Source organism: Chlorocebus sabaeus, chromosome 17, assembly GCF_047675955.1.
Source record: "Chlorocebus sabaeus isolate Y175 chromosome 17, mChlSab1.0.hap1, whole genome shotgun sequence".
NCBI lineage: Eukaryota > Metazoa > Chordata > Mammalia > Primates > Cercopithecidae > Chlorocebus > Chlorocebus sabaeus.
In genome coordinates, this window is record NC_132920.1 from 36,810,227 (window position 1) to 36,833,242 (window position 23,016).

Consider the following 23,016-nt stretch of genomic DNA (forward strand, 5'->3'; position numbering starts at 1 on the left):
TAAAAATATATAAATAAATCCCAACTCATGCCTAGCGGAGGGTGGACAGAGGTTATTTGAGGGCTCTGTCCACTGTACTGGGTGACCCCTTTATGGGACAGTGGCCTTTGGCCTTTTTAGCTGTATGACTTAGGAGCAAGTCTCGTATCTCTTCCATCTCCTGCCGTTTAAACTTGGTGTGAAGTTACCAAGAGCCTCCTCTCCCAACCAGCTGGGATGGGAAACTGTGGGCTGCACTGATCACAAGCAGTGGGGTGAGGTGGGGTGGAGCAGATGTGGCATGTGTCCCGGGCTTCCTGCCTCAGGAGGACTCAGCAGAGCTTTCCCCGCCAGAGCCTGCAAGTTGGGACTTGTCCCTAGGAAAACCCAGTTGCTGCCAAGGTCGTGCAGTCACTCAGCCCTGGAGTCAAGCCAGAGCAGGCAGGTAGGTGCCAGGGCTCCCACATGGGCAAACTCACCCTCTGTTTTCCCTCTCCTGAAGTGGGAGGAGAGGAGCCAGGTAGACCAGCCACCTTTAATTTTCTTTGCCTGCAAAACGGGTTCCTTGGACACAGGCAACACGGGGCAGAGGCTGCCAGGTGTCTAGACTTCAGATCACCTGATGTGCCTGGCAGGATGTGGCTCAGCCTGGGAGAAATCATCCCTGCGCTGCCCCGCCCGGCCCCTCCTTACCCCTAAGCCACCCGCCTGACGACATCCTTGGGAAAGGCCCTCAGCCTACAGCACCTGTCAGCTGCTGTCTGAAGGAGGTAGTTGGCAGGGGGAAGTGATAGGGAGGAGGCTTAATAAAACTGAAGGCAGAGAGGAATAATCATACTTCTGTTTTCCATGCACTTCTGTATACGAAGTGCTGCTGGCACGTTACCTACATTAACTCAGTTAATTCTCATGTCTATCCTCTGAGACAGTAATATCCCCATTTTATAGACAAGGAAAATAGAGTTCAGACAAGTTAAGTTGCTTGCCCAGGGTCACCTAGTAAAACCTGGACTCGAACCCAGATGATCTGACTCCAGAGCTCTCCTGCTTAACCACCAAGACACAGCCTTTCATTCAGCTCTGTTCTGTCTGCCTTGCTGCATGGACTCCCTGATCAATTGCTTGAGTATGTGTCCGTAGCCATGATCTTTAAACTTGCACATGGCCCATTTAAGGGTGAGGAAACTGAGACCTAGAGATATTAAGTGGTTTTTTAAAGCTTACGTAGTAACTGGCAGAGCTAGGACCACAACCCGGGTGCTTTTTGCCCCAAAGTCCAGGGTACTTTTACTTGGTTGAGCAGGGTTACCCTACTTGGGGATCTGGGTAGGGGGATTCAGGAGGCTGGAGGAACTGTCAGACTGTTTCTTCTGAGAATTGACCGCCTGGCCACGGCTAGGATTAGGAAACTGCTGGACTCTGGCAATTCCCATGTATTTGGGGGGCATTCACACCCATGAGGGACACCTCTGCGGGGAAAACAAATTGATTTCAGCTGAAAATACCTGGTGGCAAACAGGACCCTGGTCCTTGCTCTTGCAGTAAATTTGCCTTTGTTGACATTAGCTTGCCCTTCAGTTGCCTGCTCTGCCAGTGACCTTGGGGTGCCAGGCTGGCTGCGCTCTGCTGGTGGGGGTCAGGCCTCCTGTGGGAAGGACGCAGGAAGACCAGCTGGAAGGAGCGAGAGAGACCCTCTGGTAGGAAGACGTCACCTGAGGTGACACAGCAAAGCCCGGCCAGGTAACATAGTGTCCAGTCTCCACGGTGACCAGGGCCTTCCTTGTGTCTCTGCTGCAGGCGCCATGTCAGAACAGGCTGGCAGTGTCCGTCCGAACCCATGCGGCAGCAAGGCCTGCCGCCGCCTCTTCGGCCCAGTGGACAGCGAGCAGCTGAGCCGCGACTGTGATGCGCTAATGGCGGGCTGTATCCAGGAGGCTCGTGAACGATGGAACTTCGACTTTGTCACCGAGACACCACTGGAGGGTGACTTCGCCTGGGAGCGTGTGCGGGGCCTTGGCCTGCCCAAGCTCTACCTTCCCACAGGGCCCCGGCGGGGCCGGGATGAGTTGGGAGGAGGCAGGCGGCCTGGCACCTCGCCCGCTCTGCTGCAGGGGACAGCAGAGGAAGACCATGTGGACCTGTCGCTATCTTGTACCCTTGTGCCTCGCTCAGGGGAGCAGCCTGAAGAGTCCCCAGGTGGACCTGGAGACTCTCAGGGTCGAAAACGGCGGCAGACCAGCATGACAGGTGAGGACATGTGCAGGGAAGGACGTTGTAAGGGACCAGGATTCTCAGAATCCATGGTCCAAGGGCTGACCTGTCTGATCCTAGTCCAGAGTGCTCCTTAGGTAGAAGGAAACAGGCCCAGAGAGGGGAAGCAACCTCCCTGAGGTCACACAGCAAGTAGGCAGCAAAGACCAACTATCTAACATTTATTGGGAATGTTCAGTATGCCAGGCCCTTTGCCAAGCTTCTAAGGTAGATTTATTTAGTCCTTGTGGCAATGTTATACCATAAGACATTCTTGTCACCCTCCCCACCTTTCTTTTTGAGACAGGTGTCTTAACTCTGTTGGCCAGACTGGAGTGCAGTGTTGTGATCATGGCTTACTGCAACTTCAAACTCCTGGGCTCAAGCGATCTTCCTACCTCGGCCTCCTGGGTAGCTGGGAAGCTGGGACTACAGGCGCACACCACTATGCCCACTAATGCACACCACTATGCACAACACTAATTTTTTGAGTTGGGGTAAAGACAAGGTCACACCATGTTGCCTGGGCTGGTCTTGAACTCCTGAGCCCAAGCAATCCTCCTGCCTCAGCCTCCCAAAGTGTTGTGATTTCAGGCATGAGCCACCGTGCCCGGCCCCTTGCCATCCTTTTAGGGCAAGAAAACCAGGCTCAGAGAGGTACAGTGATTTGTCTAAGGTCTCAAAGGGAATTTGCAGTTGGGTCAGGACTGATTATAATAACAACTACTAACGTTTCTATGGGCCCGGCATTGTGCTGAACACTTTCATGGATTTCGTAACAGAATCCCTAGATCACCACTGTCCAGTAGAACTCTGCAGGGATGGGAGTGTCTGTCCGGTGCAGGGGCCACGAGCCACATACGGCTGTTGTGCATTTGACACACAGCTCATGTGACTGAGGAACTGAATTGTTCATTTGATTTGATTTTAGTCTGTTTAAACAAGCACACAGAGCTAGTAGTGGCTCCTCTACTGAGCAGCTTGGCTTAGAGCAGACCCATGGGTGCAGGTGTGGTGACTGACAAAATCACATCCGTGAAGCATTGTGGGACACTCCGTAAATACCCCTTAAGAGACAGAGTGGGCGTTCCCCGAGTTCTTCCTATCCTCAGCAGTTGGCCCTGTCGGCCGCAGGGAAGGGTGTCCTGGCCTCCTGCTGTCTGCCTTGGGTGGGCAGCTCCACCACGTCCTCTTCCTCTTGGCCTGGCTGACGTCTACTCTCTCTCCTCAGATTTCTACCACTCCAAACGCCGGCTGATCTTCTCCAAGAGGAAGCCCTAATCAGCCCACAGGAGGCCTGCAGTCCTGGAAGCGTGAGGACCTCAAAGGCCCTCTCTACATCTTCTGCCTTAGTCTTTAAGTTTGTGTGTCTTAATTATTATTTGTGTTTTAATTTAAACACCTCCTCATGTACATACCCTGGCCGCCCCCTGTCCCCCAGCCTCTGGCCTTAGAATTATTTAAACAAAAACTAAGCAGTTGAATGAGAGGTTCCTAAGAGTGCTGGGCATTTTTATTTTATGAAATACTATTTAAAGCCTCCTCATCCCATGTTCTCCGTTTCCTCTCTCCTGGAGGTCGGGTGGGCCGGCTTCATGCCACCTACTTCCTCCTCCCCACTCGTCTGCTGGGTGGTACCCTCTGGAGGGGTGTGGCTCCCTCCCCTCGTTGTCACAGGGGGTTATGAAATTCACCCCCTTTCCTGGACACTCAGAACGAATTCTTTTTAATTTGAGAAGTAAACAGATGGCACTTTGAAGGGGCCTCACTGAGTGGGGGCATCATCAAAAACTTTGGAGTCCCCTCACCTCCTCTAAGGTTGGGCAGGGTGACCCTGAAGTGAGCACAGCCCAGGGCTGAGCTGGGGACTTGGTGCCCTCCTGACTCTTGATACCCCCCTCTGTCTTTTGAAGGCAAGGGGAAGATGGGGTCCTGGAGCAGACCACCCCGCCTGCCCTCATGGCCCCTCTGACCTGCACTTGGGAGCCCGTCTCAGTGTTGGACCTTTTCCCTCTTTGGCTCCCCCTGTAACTTTTGAGGAGCCCCAGCTACCCTTCTTCTCCAGCTGGGCTCTGCAGTTCCCCTCTGCTGCTCTCCCTCCCCCTTGTCCTTTTCCTCCAGTACCCTCTTAGCTCCAGGTGGCTCTGAGGTGCCCGTCCCACCCCCATCCCCAGCTCAATGGACTGGAAGGGGAAGGGACACACAAGAAGGGCGCCCTAGTTCTACCTCAGGCAGCTCAAGCAGCGACTCCCCTCTCCTCTTTTGGCTCTGGGGTGAGGGTCCCGTGTGGTGGCACAGGCGCCCTTGAGTGGGGTTATCTCTGTGTTAGGGGTGTATGCCATCATACACCCCATGGGAGTAGATCATTCTAGGAGGGAGACACTGGCCCCTCAAATCGTCCAGCGACCTTCCTCATCTACCCCATCCCTCCGCAGTTCATTGCACTTTGATTAGCAGCTGAACAAGGAGTCAGACATTTTAAGATGGTGGCAGTAGAGGCTGTAGACAGGGCATGTCACGTGGGCTCCTATGGGGCTGGGAGTGGTTGTCTTTCCTGGCACTAACGTTGAGCCCCTGGAGGCACTGAAGTGCTTAGTGCACTTGGGGTGTTGGGGTCTGACCCCAAATACCTTCCAGCTCCTGTACCATACTGGCCTGGACTGTTTTCTCTCAATTCCCCATGTGTCCTGGTTCCCCTGTCTCTCCACCTAGACTGTAAACCTCTCGAGGGCAGGGACCACACCCTGTACTGTTCTGTATCTTTCACAGCTCCTCCCACAGTGCTGAATATACAGCAGGTGCTCAATAAATGATTCTTAGTGACTTTACTTATAATATTACTATTGTGGTCATTATACCTTATTATAAGAATAAATAAATGGGCTTTTGGGAAGGGTTTCATAATTTAAAAAATAATTTTTAAAATTAAGCATTGAAATTTAGAGAATGCAGAAAACTTAGCAAACAGAAAGACTATGCTGCAGAAAACAAACAACAACAAAACAAAAACTACTGTCACACCTCTGCAAAGATCACCACTGTGAACATTTCGGTTTGTTGTGTAATCTTTTTGTAAAGAATATATTACAGCTTAACATCATTACTCATCAGATAAATGCAAATTAAGATACCACAATAAGATACCACCATATACTTACCAGAATGACTAAAAGTAAAAAGACTGACAATGCCAAGTGTTGGCAAGGTTGTAGAGCAATTGGAGCTCTTATTTAAAAAACTGTTTGGGCCAGGTGCAGTGGCTCACACCTATAATCCCAGCACTTTGGGAGGCTGAGGCAGGCAAATCACTTGAGGTCAAGAGTTTGAGACCAGCCTGGCCAACATGGTGAAATCCCCGTCTCTACTAAAAATACAAAAATTAGCTGGGCATGGTGGTGCACGCTTGTAATCCCAGCTACTTGGGAGGCTGAGGTGGGAGGATCGCTTGAACCCAGGAAGCAGAAGTTGCAGTCAGCTGAGATCACACCACTGTACTCCAGCCTCTTCCAGGGTGACAGAGTGAGATTCATCTCAAATAAATAAATAAATAAACAAATAAATACAAACTGTTTGACAATATCTTCTAAAGATGCCTACCTTCATGGCTACCTCATTAACCAGTAATTCGATTCCTAGATCTGTTCTCGAGAGAAATGAGTTCATATTTCCACTGAAAGACACGTAAGAATGTTCTACACAGTGACTCACACCTACAATCCCAGCACTTTGGGAGGCTGAGGCAGGAGGATGACTTCAGCCCAGGAGTTTGAGACCAGTTTGGGCAACATAGTGAGACTCTATCTCTACAAAAAAAAAAAAAAAAAAAAAAAAATTAGCCAGGCGTGGCGGAGGGTGCCTGTAGTCCCAGCTACTTGGGAGGCTGAGGTGGGAGGATCACTTGAGGAGCTTGGGAAGTCGAGGCTGCGGTGAGCTCTGACTGCAGCACAGCACTCCAGCCTGGGCAACAGAGTGAGACCTTGTCTGTCCCTCTCAAAAAGGAAAAAAAAAAAAGAAAAAACAAAAAGAATGTTTCCAGCAGCATTATTCTTAACAGACCCAAGCTGGAAATAACTGAAATGTCTCTAACAGAACAGATATGCAAATTGTGGTATATTTATATAGTGGAAAGTTGTCCAACATTCGAAAGAACAAGGTACTGTTACATGCATCTTCTGGTTATCTATTAATAATTAATCACCGCAAGACTGAGTGGCTTAAAACAATAATCATTTATTTGCTCCCAATACTGCAATTTGGCCCAGAACTACTTTTCAAATGTGGAATAATTCTCTGCTGCACAGGGCAGAGCTTTCTACTAGAATCATAGAGTTCTGAAACGAGACTCTCCCCGCCCGAGGGGACTTCCAGGGACTTCACACTGTCTGCTTCTCCACAGATAAAAGTCCAGGACCAGGGCATACGCCGGGGCGTGTGACCCAAGTGCTTGTCCCATAGCCTGCACCTGTTCCAGAACACTCTCTCGCTCCGGCCACCGCTTAAACATGGCAGCTTACCAGATCATCCAATAAATGGGCTGGAGTGGTCTTTAGTACACTGCCTCTGAAATCCAAATTAAAAAGTGGTAAGAGGGGGTGGGGGGGCTGGGGGAGGGATAGCATTAGGAGAAATACCTAATGAAAATGACGAGTTGATGGATGCAGCAAAACAACATGTCTCGTGTATACCTATGTGTCAAACCTGCACATTGTGCACATGTACCCTAGAACTTAAAGTATAATAACCAAAAAAAAAAGAAAAAAAAGTGGTAAGAGGTGCAAGATACATTAAGTTGTCCTTTACCACAGAGGGAATGACCCAGCAATGCCCCAGTTTATTTGACCACTTAAAACTTTACAAATTTAATAGATCTCTAAATTGTTGTAGGGAAAGTGGATGTGAACCCCTTTTGATCCCCTTTCCTGGCATGGATTGAAAAGAACACACTTGTCGTAGTATTGGCGTCTTACTATCAGAGGCTGTGTAGACCATTATAGTAAGGATACTGTATCTGATCATGGCTGTGATTAGGGCTGCCACGTGGATAATCACCAATCACCATGCTTCAGTTGGTTTTTACAGGGGCAGTATGGGGTGGAACCAATGGAGATACTATAGGGACCACCTCAGTATCCTTTAAGTCTCTGAGGGTATCACTAATTTCTACCCACCTGGGATATGCTATTACTTCTGATTTACGACCTTGACCAGCAGGATAATTTTAGAGACTTCTACTTAGTCTTTCTTTCCATAATGGCTCTTATTCCACAGATGACAGAGAATGTGAGAATGTGGCAGAATGTGAGAGTTCTGCCATCTGCGAAGTTATGCATCCCAATTTGCACTCAAGGGCTAGGAAATAACCATAGAGTAGGTCCACCGACTCATTGGGAGATGAGCTTGGCTAGAACTCTATTTATCATCGGGCCTTCTATGGCCCCCCTCTCTAAAAGGAGGCTATAATGGCATTTTGGGTCACCTGGAAGCAATGAAAGCTCAGACCTTTTATCTAACAGACCTCAAATGATCTGGTTATTCCCTGTTCCACACTGTACAGCTATTCTGGTAAATAGCCAGAGGGCACTTTCGGGAAGAATCAAGGAAACATTTATTTTATATATTTATAGTGGCATTATGGATCTTTCTCTTCCATCAGTGTGTCCTGGGTCAGAACTGGCTCAATGCTGGAAACTAGGTAAGATATTGCAATTTTCTATCTCGGCAGGTGACATCAGCCTCTGATCACTCACCCTTGATTTTTGTGGTTAAGTCAGGCAAGACTCTCATTAAATGCTCAGCTCTCTTGCCCTAGGGACTCCACTGCTGCAGAGCCCTGCAGATCAAGGAACTCTGGTCATCATTCAGGTCTTGCTGCCTGTCATTGTAATTGTGTCCACCTTGCCTCTGATGATTAAGTGGCCCTATGTGGTCTCTGCTCTTCCAGAACCTTAATGTCTCCATTGACAGTGGCCATGGCATTCCGTGGGAGTATCTCCTCCGTGAACCTGGGCTATGGAGGACAACCAGCACTGAGCTCCTTTCACTAGGCACTTCTTTATTGCTTTGCAAAAGGAAGGCCTTTTGGGCCTCCTCTCTGAGCCTTCTAATCCCTCATTAGTACTCTTCCAAGGCTGTTTCAGCATTGCTACCTCACTGACTGTCAGCCATCATTGTGTCTAAACCTTAAGGATCAATTCAGTAGTGTGTTAAGACCAGCTCCAGAGGTCTCGCCAGGATGTTGAATTCTGAGTCAAAAGAAGGGTCCCTCCATAAAACCCTGTTTATCTAGCTTTGTATTCCTCAGCTCCCCCCGGCCCCAGTCCCACATCCTCAAGATCTCCTCCTATATGTGTTTTCCTGTTCCTACTAATATATATCAACCAGACCTATAGTTTTTATTGTGAATAAGCTATTTCCTCCAGCAATGGGGACTATATACTTCCCTGTTTGGGCAATGGTAAGACCTGACCCTAATTACTGGTCTAGAACAGGGGTAGGCAAACCATAGTTCATGCACCAGCTGCCTGTTTTTGTATATAAAGTTTTATTGGAATGCACACACACCTATTTGTTTACCTATTGTCCATGGTTGTTTTTGCACTGTCGTTTTAAGAGCAAAAGTAGAATTGAATAGTTGCAACAGAGACCACATGGCCTGCAAATCTAAAATATTTACTCTCTTGCCCTTTAAGAAAATGTTTTTTGATCCTGGTCTAGAGGCAGTGAGGGCAGGAGGGAAGGATCTTGAGGAAGATAAGCATCACCTTGTGAGACATCCACCTCAGGTGAGTCCTTAGTGTGGTCTTTAGGTTATGGGAGATTGTTCTCTAGTAAAGGAAGGGGTCCTTCTACAGGCCTAGAAGGCTCAAGGAAGCTGAAGGTACAAGCTTCTCAAGTGCATCTATCCAAATATCTCCATTCAAGTCCTAGTGCCCCATTCTTTCCCTATCAGAATTCTGACCCTGGGGTAGTAGGTCTGCTGAGGCTGTGCTTTTAGTCTCTCTTGAAACTTCACCCCTTTTACAATCAGATCCTGGGCCTGATTTTCAGCACAGCCTACTCTTGGGCCACGAGAGATAAGGGTCATTTAGAATGCTATTATGGAGTTCTCCTGTCTTCACAACATACCCTGAGTTGTCTTTCTTCAAGGCTTCTAGGGCAAATAACAAAAGCCAACCAACCCCACAATCCTTATCATTACTATTGCCCTGTACCTTTCAAGTGTTAGACTTATGGCATAAGTCTTAATGTTGCTCCTGAAATTTTACCTGTGCCTCTTCCCAACCCACTACACACCTTGTGGACATTGTGATGCTGTAGTCTGCCAAGGGTTATCACCACCTTACTCACCACCAGCATTTGGGTTCACGTTGTCACTTCACTGGTGACTTCTGTTTTCAGAAGCCCATCCTGCTTCTGCCATTTCTGGAAACTGTCTTAGTCACCCCCACCACCCCCACTCCCCAAACAACTTGAGACAAGGACTTGTGTGCAGGTGGATTACCTGGGAGGTAGTCCCTGGAGGCACAGCAGGAAAGTAGAGAATGTGAGAAAGGAGAAGGTCAATAAAGGTGTCAGTGAACAAGTTCCACTGTGTGCAATTGGGGCTTAAACCTGCTAGGGAGCCTCAAGGAAACCGTGCGGAACATACCCTACAATTTTCTCTCTGGAGTACTTATCTGGCTACCTAGGCTACGTATCTATGGACACTGTCCATCACTGATAGGGCTGCCTCCAGGGCCTAGTCCAGATTGCTCCTCATGGGGTGGAACAAATTCCTGTAATGCTGAAGAAAACCAGAGGGATGAAGACATTTGAGGTGGGAAATCATTAGCCTGCCAGGAATTATCTACCAAAGCTTTAGGTGAACACAGATCCGTATCTACCAAAGCTCATGGCCCTAGGAAGTGGTGAGGGGCCAGAACGTCCATGCTGATGACTCCACATCACACTGCCTGCTCAATACACCAGAAAGGGGAAGTGCCTCGCCCAGGGTCATTGCCGCTGTGACAGTTCTAAGAGGAGGCTTGCAGGGACCTATCTGTTTCTGTGCACCTCCTCAGTCTTTGATGTAATTTAGGTTTTCTCAATCTTACGTAAAGCGCTACCCAAATGCAACTTTGAAGCAAGCTCCCTGACCCTGGTTTTCTGTGGGACTGCCCACCTGCCTAAGCTTCTTGAGCTGTTTTGGAGCCAGTAGCCGGAGGCAGGGAGGCTCAGGTCCTAGCTTGCACCTCAGCTCTCACTGCAGGGCCCCAGAATGGAGAATATCTTGCTTCAGGATTTAACAAGCTGTGAAGAGTCTTCAAGCACTTGTAAGGAATTAAAAATTAGTGAGTGTGAAAACTTTCCTAATTGTAAAACAGTTTCACTGCTCTTGATCTTTGTCCATTGATTCTATTTTTGCAAAACCTAGTTCTGAGCACACTGTTTTTCAGTTCAGTAACATTGTATTTTTCAGTTAGCTCCATCGTTTCCAAACGTGCCTGGATCTAATTTTTTTCCTAGCACTTGGTATGTCCTGGCAGGTTTTTTCCCTGGTGCTGGTGCCGAGGACAAGGCCAAGCTGAGTTCTCACCACCTGCAGGACTCCTTGGCACTCTGGCTCCACCCGAGAGGGTGTGACCACTCTTGCCTTCTCCATGTCCCTTTTATTTCCATGGTGGGGAGCAGGGCCGGTGAGGGTTGGGAGACAAATAAACTGAGGATGCCTTGAGATCCTGAGGGCTGGGTCTTAAAAATCCAACCTCACTCTGTTTTTGTAGGAGTGGAGAGAGTCCTTTGCTGGAATGAAGGTCCTGGATTTGTTGCATTTGCCCAAATACAGCAGCAAGCCCTATTGGTCCTATTTTCAGCACATATCCCGAGTCCGGCTACCTTTCATCATGACCTCCACCCCTGCCCTCCGTGGCCAAGCAACTGTCTCTTGTCTGGATTGTGTTAACTCCTCACGGGTCTCCCTGCTGCTGCTTTTGCCTAGTACAGTCTCTTCTCCAGAATGAAAGCAGCGGGGGGCAGGGAGGGGATCCCTTTCAAACCTAAGTCGGTTCGTGTCGCCCTCCAAATGGGCCCATATGGTCTACGGGTCCTGCCTGTTACCTCTGTCTCCGTCTCCGCTGCCAGCCCGCACTTCCCTCCCCGCGTGCTCCTGCCACGGGCTCTCCTCACTGTTTCTCTTGCACACAAAGCCTGCTCCTGCCTCGGGGCCTCGGCATTCGCTGTTTGCTCCGCCTCTGCCCTGCCTCTGCCCTCTTCTTCCAGATCTTATTTCTCACTTGTTCTTTCCAGCATCACCTCCTCAGGCCTCCCCTGAGCACCTCATCTAAAATACACCTCCCACCACCATTCTAGCCCTTGTCTGCTTTGCTTTTCTTCAAAACAATTACCACTGTTTGGCATTATATTACATATGGCTTGTTTTCCCTACAGTTTTCTACATTTTCATGTTTTCTACATTTTCTTATTCTACACTTTCTACATTTTGTATTTCGTAGCACAGTGTCCAGCACCTATAAGTGTTTAATAAACATTTGTTGAATAAATAAGCCGGGTGCGGTAGCTTGTGCCTGTAATCCCAGTACTTTGGGAGGCTGAGGCAGGTGGATCACTCGAGTCCAGGAATTCCAGACCAGCCTGGGCAACATGGTGAAACCCCTATCTCTACTAAAAATACAATAATTAGCTGGGTGTGGTGGTGCATGTTTATAATCCCAGGTACTTGGGAGGCTGAGGTGTAAGGATCACTTGAGCCCGGGAGGCTGCAGTGAGCTGTGACTGTGCCATTGCATTCTAGCCTAAGCAACAGAGTGAGACCGTGTCTCAAAAGTAATAATAATAAAAAATAAATGAGTGCTTATATAAAGCCTCAGAAACTCTCTGAGTATCAATGTCATCAGATAGTTGGTTGTGATAATATTCATTTTTTTATAAATTAAATTTGTTAATTTTAAAACTTTTTGTTTTGAAATAATCGTATACATCCAGAAAAGTTGCAAATATAATAAAATAATCCCCATATATCCTTTACCATTGTTCCTAAATGTTAACATTTTACCATGTTTCCTTCATCAGTCTCTCTTTGTATATGTACACACTATTTTTAAGTTTCTTTTTGAATAAGTAATGTACACAGATAGTAAAAACATAAAATACATTAAAAGTAAAGAGTGAAACATAAATCTGCCCCCCTCCTCCATCCCAACACTTCTATCCAGCCCAACTCTGACTAGTTTCTTGTATATCCTGTCAGAAAGATTCTATGCATTTACAAACATATATGAATGTGTGTGCTTATCTATTATTTTTCTTTTTTTGAGACAGGACCTCACTCTGCCACCCAGGCTGGAGTGCAGTGGTGCAATCAGAGCTCAGTGCAGCCTGGACCTCCAGCGCTCAGGCGATCCTCCCACCTTGGCTTCCTGAGTAGCTGGTACTACGGGCATGCGCCACCATGCCTGGCTAATTTTGTTTATTTTTTTATAGAGACAAAGTTTCACCTTGTTGCCCAGGCTGGTCTTTAACTCCTGGGCTCAAGCAATCTGCCTGCCTCAGCCTCCGAAAGTGCTGGGATTACAGGCGTGAGCCACCTCACCTGGCCTGTATTAGTCCATTTTCACACTGCTATAAAGAAATACCGGAAACTGGGTAATTTACAAAGGAAAGAGGTTTAATGAACTCACAGTTCCACATGGCTGGGGAGGCCTCGGGAGACTTACAATCACGGTGGAAGGTGAAGGGGAAGCAAGGAACTTCTTCACATGGCAGCAGGGGAAGAAATTATATAAGCGCTGGAAAAACTGCCATTTATAAAACCATCAGATCTTGTGAGAATTCACTCACTGTTACAAGAACAGCATGGGGGAAACTGCCCCCATAATCCAAACACTTCCCTCCTTTCACACATAGGGATTATAATTCGAGATGAGATTTGGGTGAGGACATAAAACCTAACTATATCACGGCCCTTATCTATTGCATATATTTCATACACACACATATACTTTTTTCTTCATAAAAAGCACACTATCCTCACTGTTCTGCACCTTACTTTTTTCATATGACACAATATCTTGAAGGTCATTCCATATCAGTTCACCTGGATCTTTCTCATTTTCCTCATGGGTGCAGAGTATGCCAATGTTCGGATGTATCAGAGCTCATTTAACCAGCTCCCTACTGATGGAAATTTAGATCATTTCCAATCCTTTGCTACTACACACAATGCTGTAATGAATATCCTTCCATACTGTCATATTGTATATCATCTGTGGAACCAATGACTGAAAGTGAAATTGCTGGGTAGAAAGATTTTTGCATTTTAAATGTTGACAGATATTATACATTTCTTTTCATAAAAGGTGTACCAGTTTATATTCCTGCCAATATTGTGTGAATGTGTTTCCTACATCCTTTATGATCTAGTATATCACTTTTTTGGTCTTACTAATTGAATAGCTGAATAAAACTACATTGATATCTCAATGTATTATTTTTATAAACATTTTTCATATGTTTAAATCCATTGATATTTATTTTTCCATGGATTATTTATTCATATATGGTGCCAGTTTCTCTAATGCATTATTGGTCTTTCATTGGTCTGTAGGAGTTCTTTACCGAGGGAGGAAATTAACTTATTTTCTATGATATGTGAGTATTTTTTCACAGTTTATTTGCCTTTTGACTTGACTTGTCAATGGTGACCTTTTATTGCCATTCAGTTTTATTTATTTTTAAAAAGTTTCCGTATGGTTGAATTACTCAATATTTTCTTTTGTGGCTTCTAATGCTTTGTGATATATCTGGAAGGGCCTTGCCTAATCGAAGATTATTTAAAAATTATCCCATGATCTCTTTCTTCCCTTTTTTTTCTTCTTTCTCTTCTTCTTCTTCCTCCTCCTCCTCCTCCTTCTCCTCTTCTCCTCCTTCTTCTCCTTCTTCTTCTTCTTCTTCTTTTTTTTTAATAGAGACGGAGTCTCACCATGTTGTCCAGACTGGTCTTGAATTCCTGGGCTCAGGTGATCCTCCTTCCTCAGGCTCTCAAAGTGCTGGGATTACAGGCATGAGCCACCACACCCAGGCTATCCCATGACAGATCTTTCTTTTCTTTTCTTTTCTTTTCTTTTCTTTTCTTTCTTTCTTTCTTTCTTTCTTTCTTTCTTTCTTTCTTTCTTTCTTTCTTTCTTTCTTTCTTTCTTTCTTTCCTTCTTTCTTTTTCTTTCTTTCTTCTTTCCTTCCTTCCTTCCTTTCTTTCTTTTTCTTCTTTCTTCTTTCTTTCTTTTTTCTTTCTCTCTCTCTTTCTTCCTTCCCCCCTCCTTCCCTCCCTCCCTCCATTCCTTCCTTCCTTCCTTCCTTCCTTCCTTCCTTCCTTCCTTCCTTCCTTCCTTCCTTCCTTCCTTCCTTCCCACCCTTCTTTCTTCCTTTTCTTTCCCTCCTTCTTCTGCAACCATGGCAAATGAACTATGCCATGATTTCTTATGGCATTTGTTCAAACATACAGAAAAGTAGAAGAACATAATGAGCCCACGGTACCCTCATCAATTCCAGCAGGGATCAGAATAGGGCCAGAGCCAGGCTTGTTTAATCTATGTCCTACCTATTCTCCCCACTCTTCAATACTTTTGAAGTAAATCCCAAACAACATATAATTGTGTGATTTTGATTTTTAAAATGCTTATGCTTTTATCCATCTGGAATGCTTTTAGAGTTAGAGCTCTAACTTTGTTTTTTGCAGATACCTAGCCCATTCTCCCAACACAGTTTATTGAATAAACTATCTCTTCTCCAATGATTTGAAATGATGCCTTTTTGATACACTAAATTCCCACAGATATTCGAGTCTATTTCTGTCTATTCATTATTCTGTTCCACTGATTCATCCATCTATAGTCATGCTCCAATTCCACACCGTTCTGATGGCTGTAGCTCTACAATGTATTTTGGTATCAGATTAGATTGTTCCCTAAAAGGTGATTTAGATATAAAGCCTCCCCTGAGGCTCAAAGACACTGTCTGAGAGTGAGGGCCTGAAGTGAGGCAGAGTGGGCAGTTCTCCTGGGGCATCTGATATACTTAACTTCAGCCACGGCTGAGCTCATCAACCTGCTGCTGTCTGGGATAAGGCATGGTCTTGGCAACCAGAGACTCAGGCCCAGTCCTGGCTGTGCCACTAAGGGCTAGGTGATCTTGAGCAGTCCATCTCACTCTTCGGAGCCTCTGTTTAGGAAGGCCTCCCTGCCAGCTCCAGCATTCTCCACTTCAAGACACCAATCAGGGCAGGGATGCCTGGGGGTGCCAGGCAAAATTGTGAAAGGGCCGCCCGTGGTCGCTTCCACAGGAAGTCCTGTAGATGAGCACAGAGATTGGCTCGCTGGGGAACGGAAAGGGCGATTAAGCAAGACAAGACTGTTAACAGTTCTAGAGCTCGTGGGCTCTGTAGGGCAGCAGTCACCTCACCACCAGGTCCCAGAGCCCAGGGCTGCGTGTTCCACTGGGAGCCTTTGAGAGGTAGGAGCCATCCAAGGTTGCAATGCTTCTTTTTCTTTGGAAGGATGAGGATGGGGGAGGGAGCTGGGGTCCCTGTTTAGCTTCTATGTCAAGGGTGCAAGGGGCAGAGCCCTCTTTTCCCCTGCATTTGGAGCTCTCTGTGTGGTCTAAGGGAGGTGATGGGAAGGCACTTGGGCAGGAGGCTGGGGTGCATCACCACCCGTAAATGGTTGTGCAAGCTGCGGCAAGCACCTGGTTTCTCAGAGCCTCAGTTTCTCTATTAGGAGGGGAGAAGTGAGGATAAGACTGGAACAAGACACTAGGTGGTCTCTCAGGCCCACCGACTTGGGCAATTGGAGTTTAGCGAGTATGGCTATTATTTATAGCTATTGAAGCCAGCCGAGTGCACAGCAGGCCCAGTTCTAAGCACTCTTTGGTGAGAGAGTGATGGACACCCGGAGGCCCCAGGCAGGGCCCATGCCAGGTTGTAATCTGCCACTGCCCCACCCCACCCTTCTTCTCTGGCTTCCACTTCCTGGTGGGCAGCCTGGTGTGCCTGCTGCCTCACAGAACACCACAGTGGGAGTGGATTCCCCTGGATGCTTGGGAGTGGGATTCATTTGCTCTCATGTTTGGCTTCAAGCTTTATGCGATTTCTTAGGTGAGGGATGTGGGGAGAGGTGATCATGCTGAGGGGCTGTATGTGTGTCCTAGCCATGAAGGGGTCCCCCACTCTTAACGATGTGAGGCATGAGGATGCACTAAGGGGAAAGTGGTGGAGGAGAAGGGCGCTGGCAGGGTGGCCCTGCTGGCTGACTCGGAGGGATGTGTGCTGGGCGACGGCACTTGCACATGCAAAATGGAATGACGGAATGGCCATGAGGGGTGCTGTGTCTGACCGAGAGGCTGACGGTGAGGGAGTGGAGGGTGAGGGTGATGGCCGAGGAGGGTGTGTGTGCGTGCACGTTTGCATGTGTACTTTTGTGGATTGACTGAAGGATGTCCTTACTGTCTCTGAGGGACCAGGCCTGGCCTAAAAGGGACACAGGCTGTTTTTAGGGTATGCTGTCAGGCCGTGGGGTGCTGTCAGGGATCTGAATATGAAGGCACCAGGGGTGAGCGCACCATCCCACCTGATGGTGACAAGTGACTGATTTTGAGGTGGTGATGGCTGGAGGGCATCTGCTGCCTTCCTGCCCCAGACCACCTGACAGGCAAGGAGCAGGTGGCTGAGTGCCCCTCCCGGAGAGAAGGATTGACTGGCAGAGAGGGCAGATGCTGGGGTGGGGCAGGCGAGGTATCTGGAAGGTGCTATTTTCTTATATAATGCCAGGGGACTTCTGGAAATGGGCTGTGGAGGTGCAGCTGGGCTAGGAACTCCCAGAAAGGAATGTCAAGAACACCACATGTCCTAAGATGTGGCTGCAGGGACTTTCTTCCAGGATTCTTACTTCCTACACTTGTGGGAGCTCGGTAGGCTGTGATGTGACACTCATATCACAGTGGACTTTGCTTCCGGAGGCTTCTGCACAGGGAATCTTATCTTGCTCCCTTGGCCGTGTTATCTACATCGCCAGAAGTACACGAGACACTGGGCGTCACCACAGGAGCCAAGCCTGTCAACGCCCACCCTGCTTCAAAGCCCTTGTCCCGCTCAGGGCTACTCCACTGGGCATTTGTCATCCCCAGAGGGGCCTTCTGCCCAGGGAAGAGCCACCTGTCCAGGATGTAGCCTTGGGGAAGTCCATCTCATGACCAACCAGAAAAGCAGAATCCAGTGTAGTTCTACCACTGACATCATGGCTTGGGCAGGTCACTCTGCCTCTTGGAACCTCCCTCAGTTTCCTCACTTGTCAAATGGGATCAATTGTATCTGCATGGAACCTGGCTTTTATGTGCCTCAAATAGAATTCAACTTTATCAATGTCATCACCACTGTTGTCATTGCTACCTTTACCCGGTAGTCACGGATGCCAAGCACACTCCAAAGTGCTTTATGTGGATCATATATTCAGCAAATATTTACAGAGTACCAACTGTGTGCCAAGCGCTGTTCTAGGCTCTTGGGATAGAGCAGTGAACAGAATGGTCAACTCCCTACTCAGGTCAGGCCTCTGTATCAGCATAAGGAGAAGGAAAATTTACAACAAAAATGAGCAAAAGGCTCTCTATTCTGGGAAGGTGACAAGTGCTAAGAGAAAGTGAAGCTGGAAAGGGAGGTGGGCCATCCTGGGAAATGGGAACTGATGTTTCGACTTTAATTATCTTGCCTAACCCTCATAGCAACCCTGTGTGAGAGCTAATAGTCCTAAGTTTCCAGTGAGGAAGCTCAGGCACAGAGACGCTGATTGACTTCCCTAAGGTTGCACAGCCCATGGGCAGCAGAGCTGGGAGAAGCAGAGGCTTGTCTGACTTCACAGCAATGGGACTGGAAGTCACTTTCTCTTCGTGAGCCTCCTTTTCTGCAACTCCAGGTCAAGAGAGTGGGACTGACCCTCTTCTAGTACTGAGGCTCAGTGAGTCTTTTATTTTTCCTTTTTTATTTTTTTGAGACAGAATCTCACTCTGTTGCCCCGGCTGGAGTGCAGTGGTGAATCATAGCTCACTGTAGCTTTGACCTCCTGGGTTCAAGTGATCCTCCCATCTCAGCCTCCCAAGTAGCTAGGACTGCAGACACACCACCAAGCCCAGCTAGTTTTATTTTATTTTGTAGAGACAGGGTCTCGCTATGTTGCCCAGGCTGGTCTTGAACTCCTGGGCTCAAGTGATCCTCTCGCCTCAGCCTCCCAAAGTACTGGGATTACAGGCCACCATGCCCAGCTTATTTTGTTGTTGTTGTTTTGTTTCTTAATCTCCTTCTATTCTACAGGGAGTCTTTCTTTGAGAGTAACCTACAAGGCTGGAACTGCTAGGCCAAACCCTATTAGCCATTGAAGAAGGGTCATCGGCCCATGGAAGGAAGGGGCTCCCCTCTTAGGAGGAAGGGAAATGGAGATAGTTGGTGACTTTCTAGGTGTGGAAGGCCTCTAGACCCAAGGAGGGGTGTCTATGTGGTCATTATTTCCATGGGGCAACATGGGGTGAATTAGGGGTGAGAGATACCGGGTGAAGGCCCGTTAGATTAGCATGGGGACTTCCCTATTCTAACCCCTAGAATCTTACTCCTCATTCTTGGCTTTTTAGCCTCCCTGTTTTTTATTAGAAAGACCTTTTTTTTTTTTTTTTTTTTTTTTTGAGACAGTGTCTCGCTCTGTTGCCTAGGCTAGAGTGCAGTGGTACAATCTTGGCTCACTGCAACCTCTGCCTCTTGGGCTCAAGTGATTCTCCCTCCTCAACCTCCCTAATAGCTAGGACTTGAAGTGCACGTCACCATGCCCAGCTAATTTTTTGTTTTTGGTAGAGATGGAGTTTCACCATGTTGCCCAGGCTGGTCTCAAACTCCTGGCTTCAAGTGATCCACCCGCTTTGGCCTCCCAAAGTGTTAGGATTACAGGTGTGAGCCACCGTGTCTGGCCCTGATATTTTCTGATTCTATTCAGTTGTCTGTTAGAACATTCCACATTCTGGGGACAGTGAGTCAGCAGAGGAAGTGGGTTGAGAGCCCAGTACATATCCTAAGCAAGGCTGGGCATTATGAGGGCATCAGGGTTAAGTATAATCTCTCCTGCCCTGGAGCTCACTGCTAAGCTACGTCACCTCCCCCAGGAAGCCCTCTCTGACACCCTGATCAGTGAGTTGCTCCTTTTTCAGTGCTCTCCCAGCACCTAACACACAGGTGTGCTGCCCCTTTTATGTTGCACTGTAATTACATTTGTGTCTCCTGCATGAGGCTGTGAGGTCCCCCAGGGGAGACCAGGAGTTAGTCACACCTCCACCTGCAGGGCCAGGGACTCTGCTGGGGTGTGCAGGGTGTGTCCTGCACAAGGATGCCCAGCCAAGGAGGTGCCTGGGGACTGGAATCCAGTCCACATTCCACTTGTCAAACCATGAGCCCTGGCACTGGGCTGTGTCTGCCAGCAGGAAATACCTTTTCCTAATTCGCTTAAAGGAAACATATGGATTGTGGCGGGCCTGCTTAGCACTGTACTGGCATTCAGTTGGCGCTCGGTAAATGGTTGTTGCTTATGTGCATGACAGAGGGTGGGAAGGGTTGGGGCAGATGAAGTCTTCAGAAGAGGTGTGCTGGTTACTGTTCTTTGGTGGGGGCAGGAGACCTGATTCATAGCATTTACTGATTCCCATGGTACCAATACTCCCACAGTGGCTGATTCCAAGCTGCCGAGATAGGAAGAGGTGTGCACAGTCGGCCCTCACAAGCCCCAGCACACCACTGTGGTTTTACATTTATGATCTTAAAACTGCATCTGACGGCCGGGAGCGGTGGCTCACGCCTAAGGCAGGCGGATCACGAGGTCAGGAGATCGAGACCATCCTGGCTAACATGGTGAAACCCCGTCTCTACCAAAAATACAAAAAGTTAGCCGGGCATGGTGGCGGGCGCCTGTAGTCCCAGCTACTTGGGAGGCTGAGGCAGGAGAATGGCGTGAACCCAGGAGGTGGAGCTTGCAGTGAGCCGAGATCGTGTCACTGCACTCCAGCCTGGGCGACAGAGCGAGACTCCATCTCAGAAAAAAAAAAAACAAAACTGCTTCTGAAACAGACTTTGAAGGCAGAGAAAGAGAGAGAGAGAGAGAGAGAGAGAGAGAGAGAGAATGTACTTCTGTTTGAAGTTTGAGGCCTCCTCAGGATGAGACATTGCTTCATCCAAGTTCTGTGCAGCCGGTGCAGTTCCCCGTGGGAAGCTTGCCCAAGGGGAGGCTGTGGAATGACCCCCTGGAATGAGCCCATGATGCCTAAAGCAGAGCCCTCGCACCACTCCACCCAGCCTGTCTGTGGCCTTCAGCGTCAACAGAGAACACCCAGGGGAGATGTCTCCTCCATCTCCTGGGCATGAGTCTTGCTCTTCTGCCTCGATTCCTTCACACACACTGTTTACTGCTTCCAAATCCTACATGCCTCCTGTAGAACCTGCACAAGTCCCACACCTGCAGGAAGCTGCCCTGTCTGGACATCAGGTCTTTCTCATCCCATAGCTTTATGGGCCCCAGACTTGTTCCTCCAAGGCAGGCTCAGACTTTATCCCTTCCAGACCACAGCCTCTCTTTTCCTCATCCCAGGGGTCTCACCTGGATGAATCCCCAACCATCCAAATCCTTATCAACTGACTGACTGAACTAAGATATTCAGTGACTGGTGAATGAATGATGAATTTGATGCCCCTTATTTGAGCACCTAACATGTGCTAAGGGACGGGGAGCAGTATGGACCCAGATAAACAGTGTTATCCACAGCCAGGGCAGCATGGGGCCTACCTTGGTCTGTTTTGCACTGCTATAGCAGATACCATAGAATGGGAAATTTACATAGAACAGAAATGTATTTCCTCATCGTTCTGGAGGCTAGAAAGTTCAAGACTGAGGAGGTAGAATCTGGCGTGGGCCTTCTTGTGGTGTCTTCCCATGGTGGAAGGCAGAAGGACGACAGAGAGCACGAGGGTCTGAGTCCATTCTTTTATAAGGAACTCACTTTTGCAATAATGGCATTCATCCATTCATGAGGATGGTGCCCCCATGACCCAAACAATTCCCACCAGGCCCCACCGCCCAACACTGCCTCATTGAGGATCAGGTTTCCGACACATGAACTTTAGGGAACACATCCAAACCACAGCAGGGTCGCAGACAAGGGGGCACTGAGCCCAGCTTGAATGCGGGGTGACTGCAGGGAAGGCTTCTGGAGGAGGCAGCCTGTAAAGTGAGGAAGCAAAAGGTGTTAACTATGTAAGGGAGTGAGAGAGTTGTGGAGTTTGGGGCAAAGGGAGCAGGGTGGGAGGGAATCAGGAATTCCAGGAACCATGAGTGGTTCAATAGTGTTGCCCTGGACCCCAAGGACACAGGGGTGGGGTGGATGAAGCTGAGGCCACATCATGTAGGGCCCTAAGAGCCGCATGGGGCGCTACTGATTCCATGCTGCGTGTGTCAAAGGACTAGAGACAAGGCTGGAGGAGAGGTGAGGCTGAGAGAGGGAGGAGGCGTCAGTGGAAGGATCCCTGATGCAGCTGGGATGAGTCAATGAGTGAGAAGAGTCACCAGAGAGATGGCTCAGGAAGCTGCTTATGGCCCTTCAGACAGCTAGATCCTGGAAAACCCTGCGTAACCACCCTCCAGGTCAAAACATGAGAGAGATTCTGCATGGGGTGAAGAGGATAAATTCTCTAATGGTCAGAGAAGACTTCGATAGTTGAGTAGTAGCCTGAAGAGATGAGGACGGGGGGTAGCTTGGAGAAGGGCATTCCAGGCAGAAACTTAGAAAGGGCAAAGGCGTTGAGCAGAATGGATGAGAGGCCGTGAGGCGACTGGGCAATGAGGTCAGAGGACCCGGCGGGGCACCATCAGGCCGGGCTTTGGCAGCCACAGTGGATTTTCTTCCAGAGGTGATGGGAGCCAGGGGAAGGTTTTGAGCCATGAGAGGGTGTGACTGTCCAGCAGCCCAGTGCCCCTCACTCCTCTGTCCCCAGGGCCAATGAACCATGGAGACAGGACAGAGAACATCTCGAAAAGTCCGGAAGCTGGGCTCCAGCCGGCGGCGGCAGACAAGAGAGCCAGCTGATGGTGAAGATGCTGAGGTGGCCCCAGAGCCAGAGTCTTGGTCCTCTCAGGCAGCGGCAGAACTACAGGCCTTCTTCCAGGACTGCGGTGCCAAGGAGAGGGGCTTTGTCACCCGCAAGGACCTAGCGGTGAGCCCAAGGCCCCCATTTGAACTCTGAATCCCCTTTCTGCAGCTCCTGACACCCCCACTCCCCCATCACAGGAAGGCAAGGCTTGCCTACCCCTGCCCCTTTCTCTCAGTTAGAGCTCTCAGAAAACGCTAGGGATGTGTTTATACTAATGTGAAAATGACTGGTAAGGCTTTATGTGTTGCCCTTTTCCAGAAACATTTGTCTTCTAACCAGTAAAAGGACTTTAGGCCAAGTAAGTAATTTGCAAATGTTATAATTTTCGGCTCATTGAGCAAGGACATTTATTTTGGGAAGCAGTCGGAGCCCTGGAAATCAAACCATGTCAACAACTGTAAACGTCAATGAAACATAAGATCAGCCACGGTTGTGTGTCCCCGTAAAGAGTCTTAGGGTGGCCAGGTGTTGTGGCTCATGCTTGTAATCCCAGCACTTTGGGAGGCTGAGGTGGGCAAATCACTTGAGGTCAGGTGTTCGAGACCACCCTGGCCAACATGGTGAAACCCCGT

The 23,016-nt window shown here is 48.4% G+C and overlaps 2 protein-coding genes across 3 annotated transcripts in view; both read left to right on the forward strand.

The window, feature by feature from the left end:
- The window catches only part of CDKN1A (cyclin dependent kinase inhibitor 1A), an 8,650-nt gene extending 3,593 nt beyond the window's left edge, over positions 1 to 5,057 (forward strand). For both annotated transcript variants that reach the window (XM_007972779.3, XM_007972780.3), the window contains exons 2-3: positions 1,777 to 2,226; positions 3,461 to 5,057. In XM_007972779.3, the coding sequence (XP_007970970.1) occupies positions 1,782 to 2,226; positions 3,461 to 3,510 (495 nt within the window). In that variant the 5' untranslated portion in view covers positions 1,777 to 1,781 and the 3' untranslated portion in view covers positions 3,511 to 5,057. The remainder of the gene's footprint in view (positions 1 to 1,776; positions 2,227 to 3,460) is intronic.
- Positions 5,058 to 15,593: 10,536 nt separating this feature from the next.
- The window catches only part of RAB44 (RAB44, member RAS oncogene family), a 36,105-nt gene continuing 28,682 nt past the window's right edge, over positions 15,594 to 23,016 (forward strand). The window contains exons 1-2 of the mRNA XM_007972774.3: positions 15,594 to 15,732; positions 22,289 to 22,507. Coding sequence (XP_007970965.3) covers positions 22,301 to 22,507 — 207 coding nt within the window. The 5' untranslated portion in view covers positions 15,594 to 15,732; positions 22,289 to 22,300. The remainder of the gene's footprint in view (positions 15,733 to 22,288; positions 22,508 to 23,016) is intronic.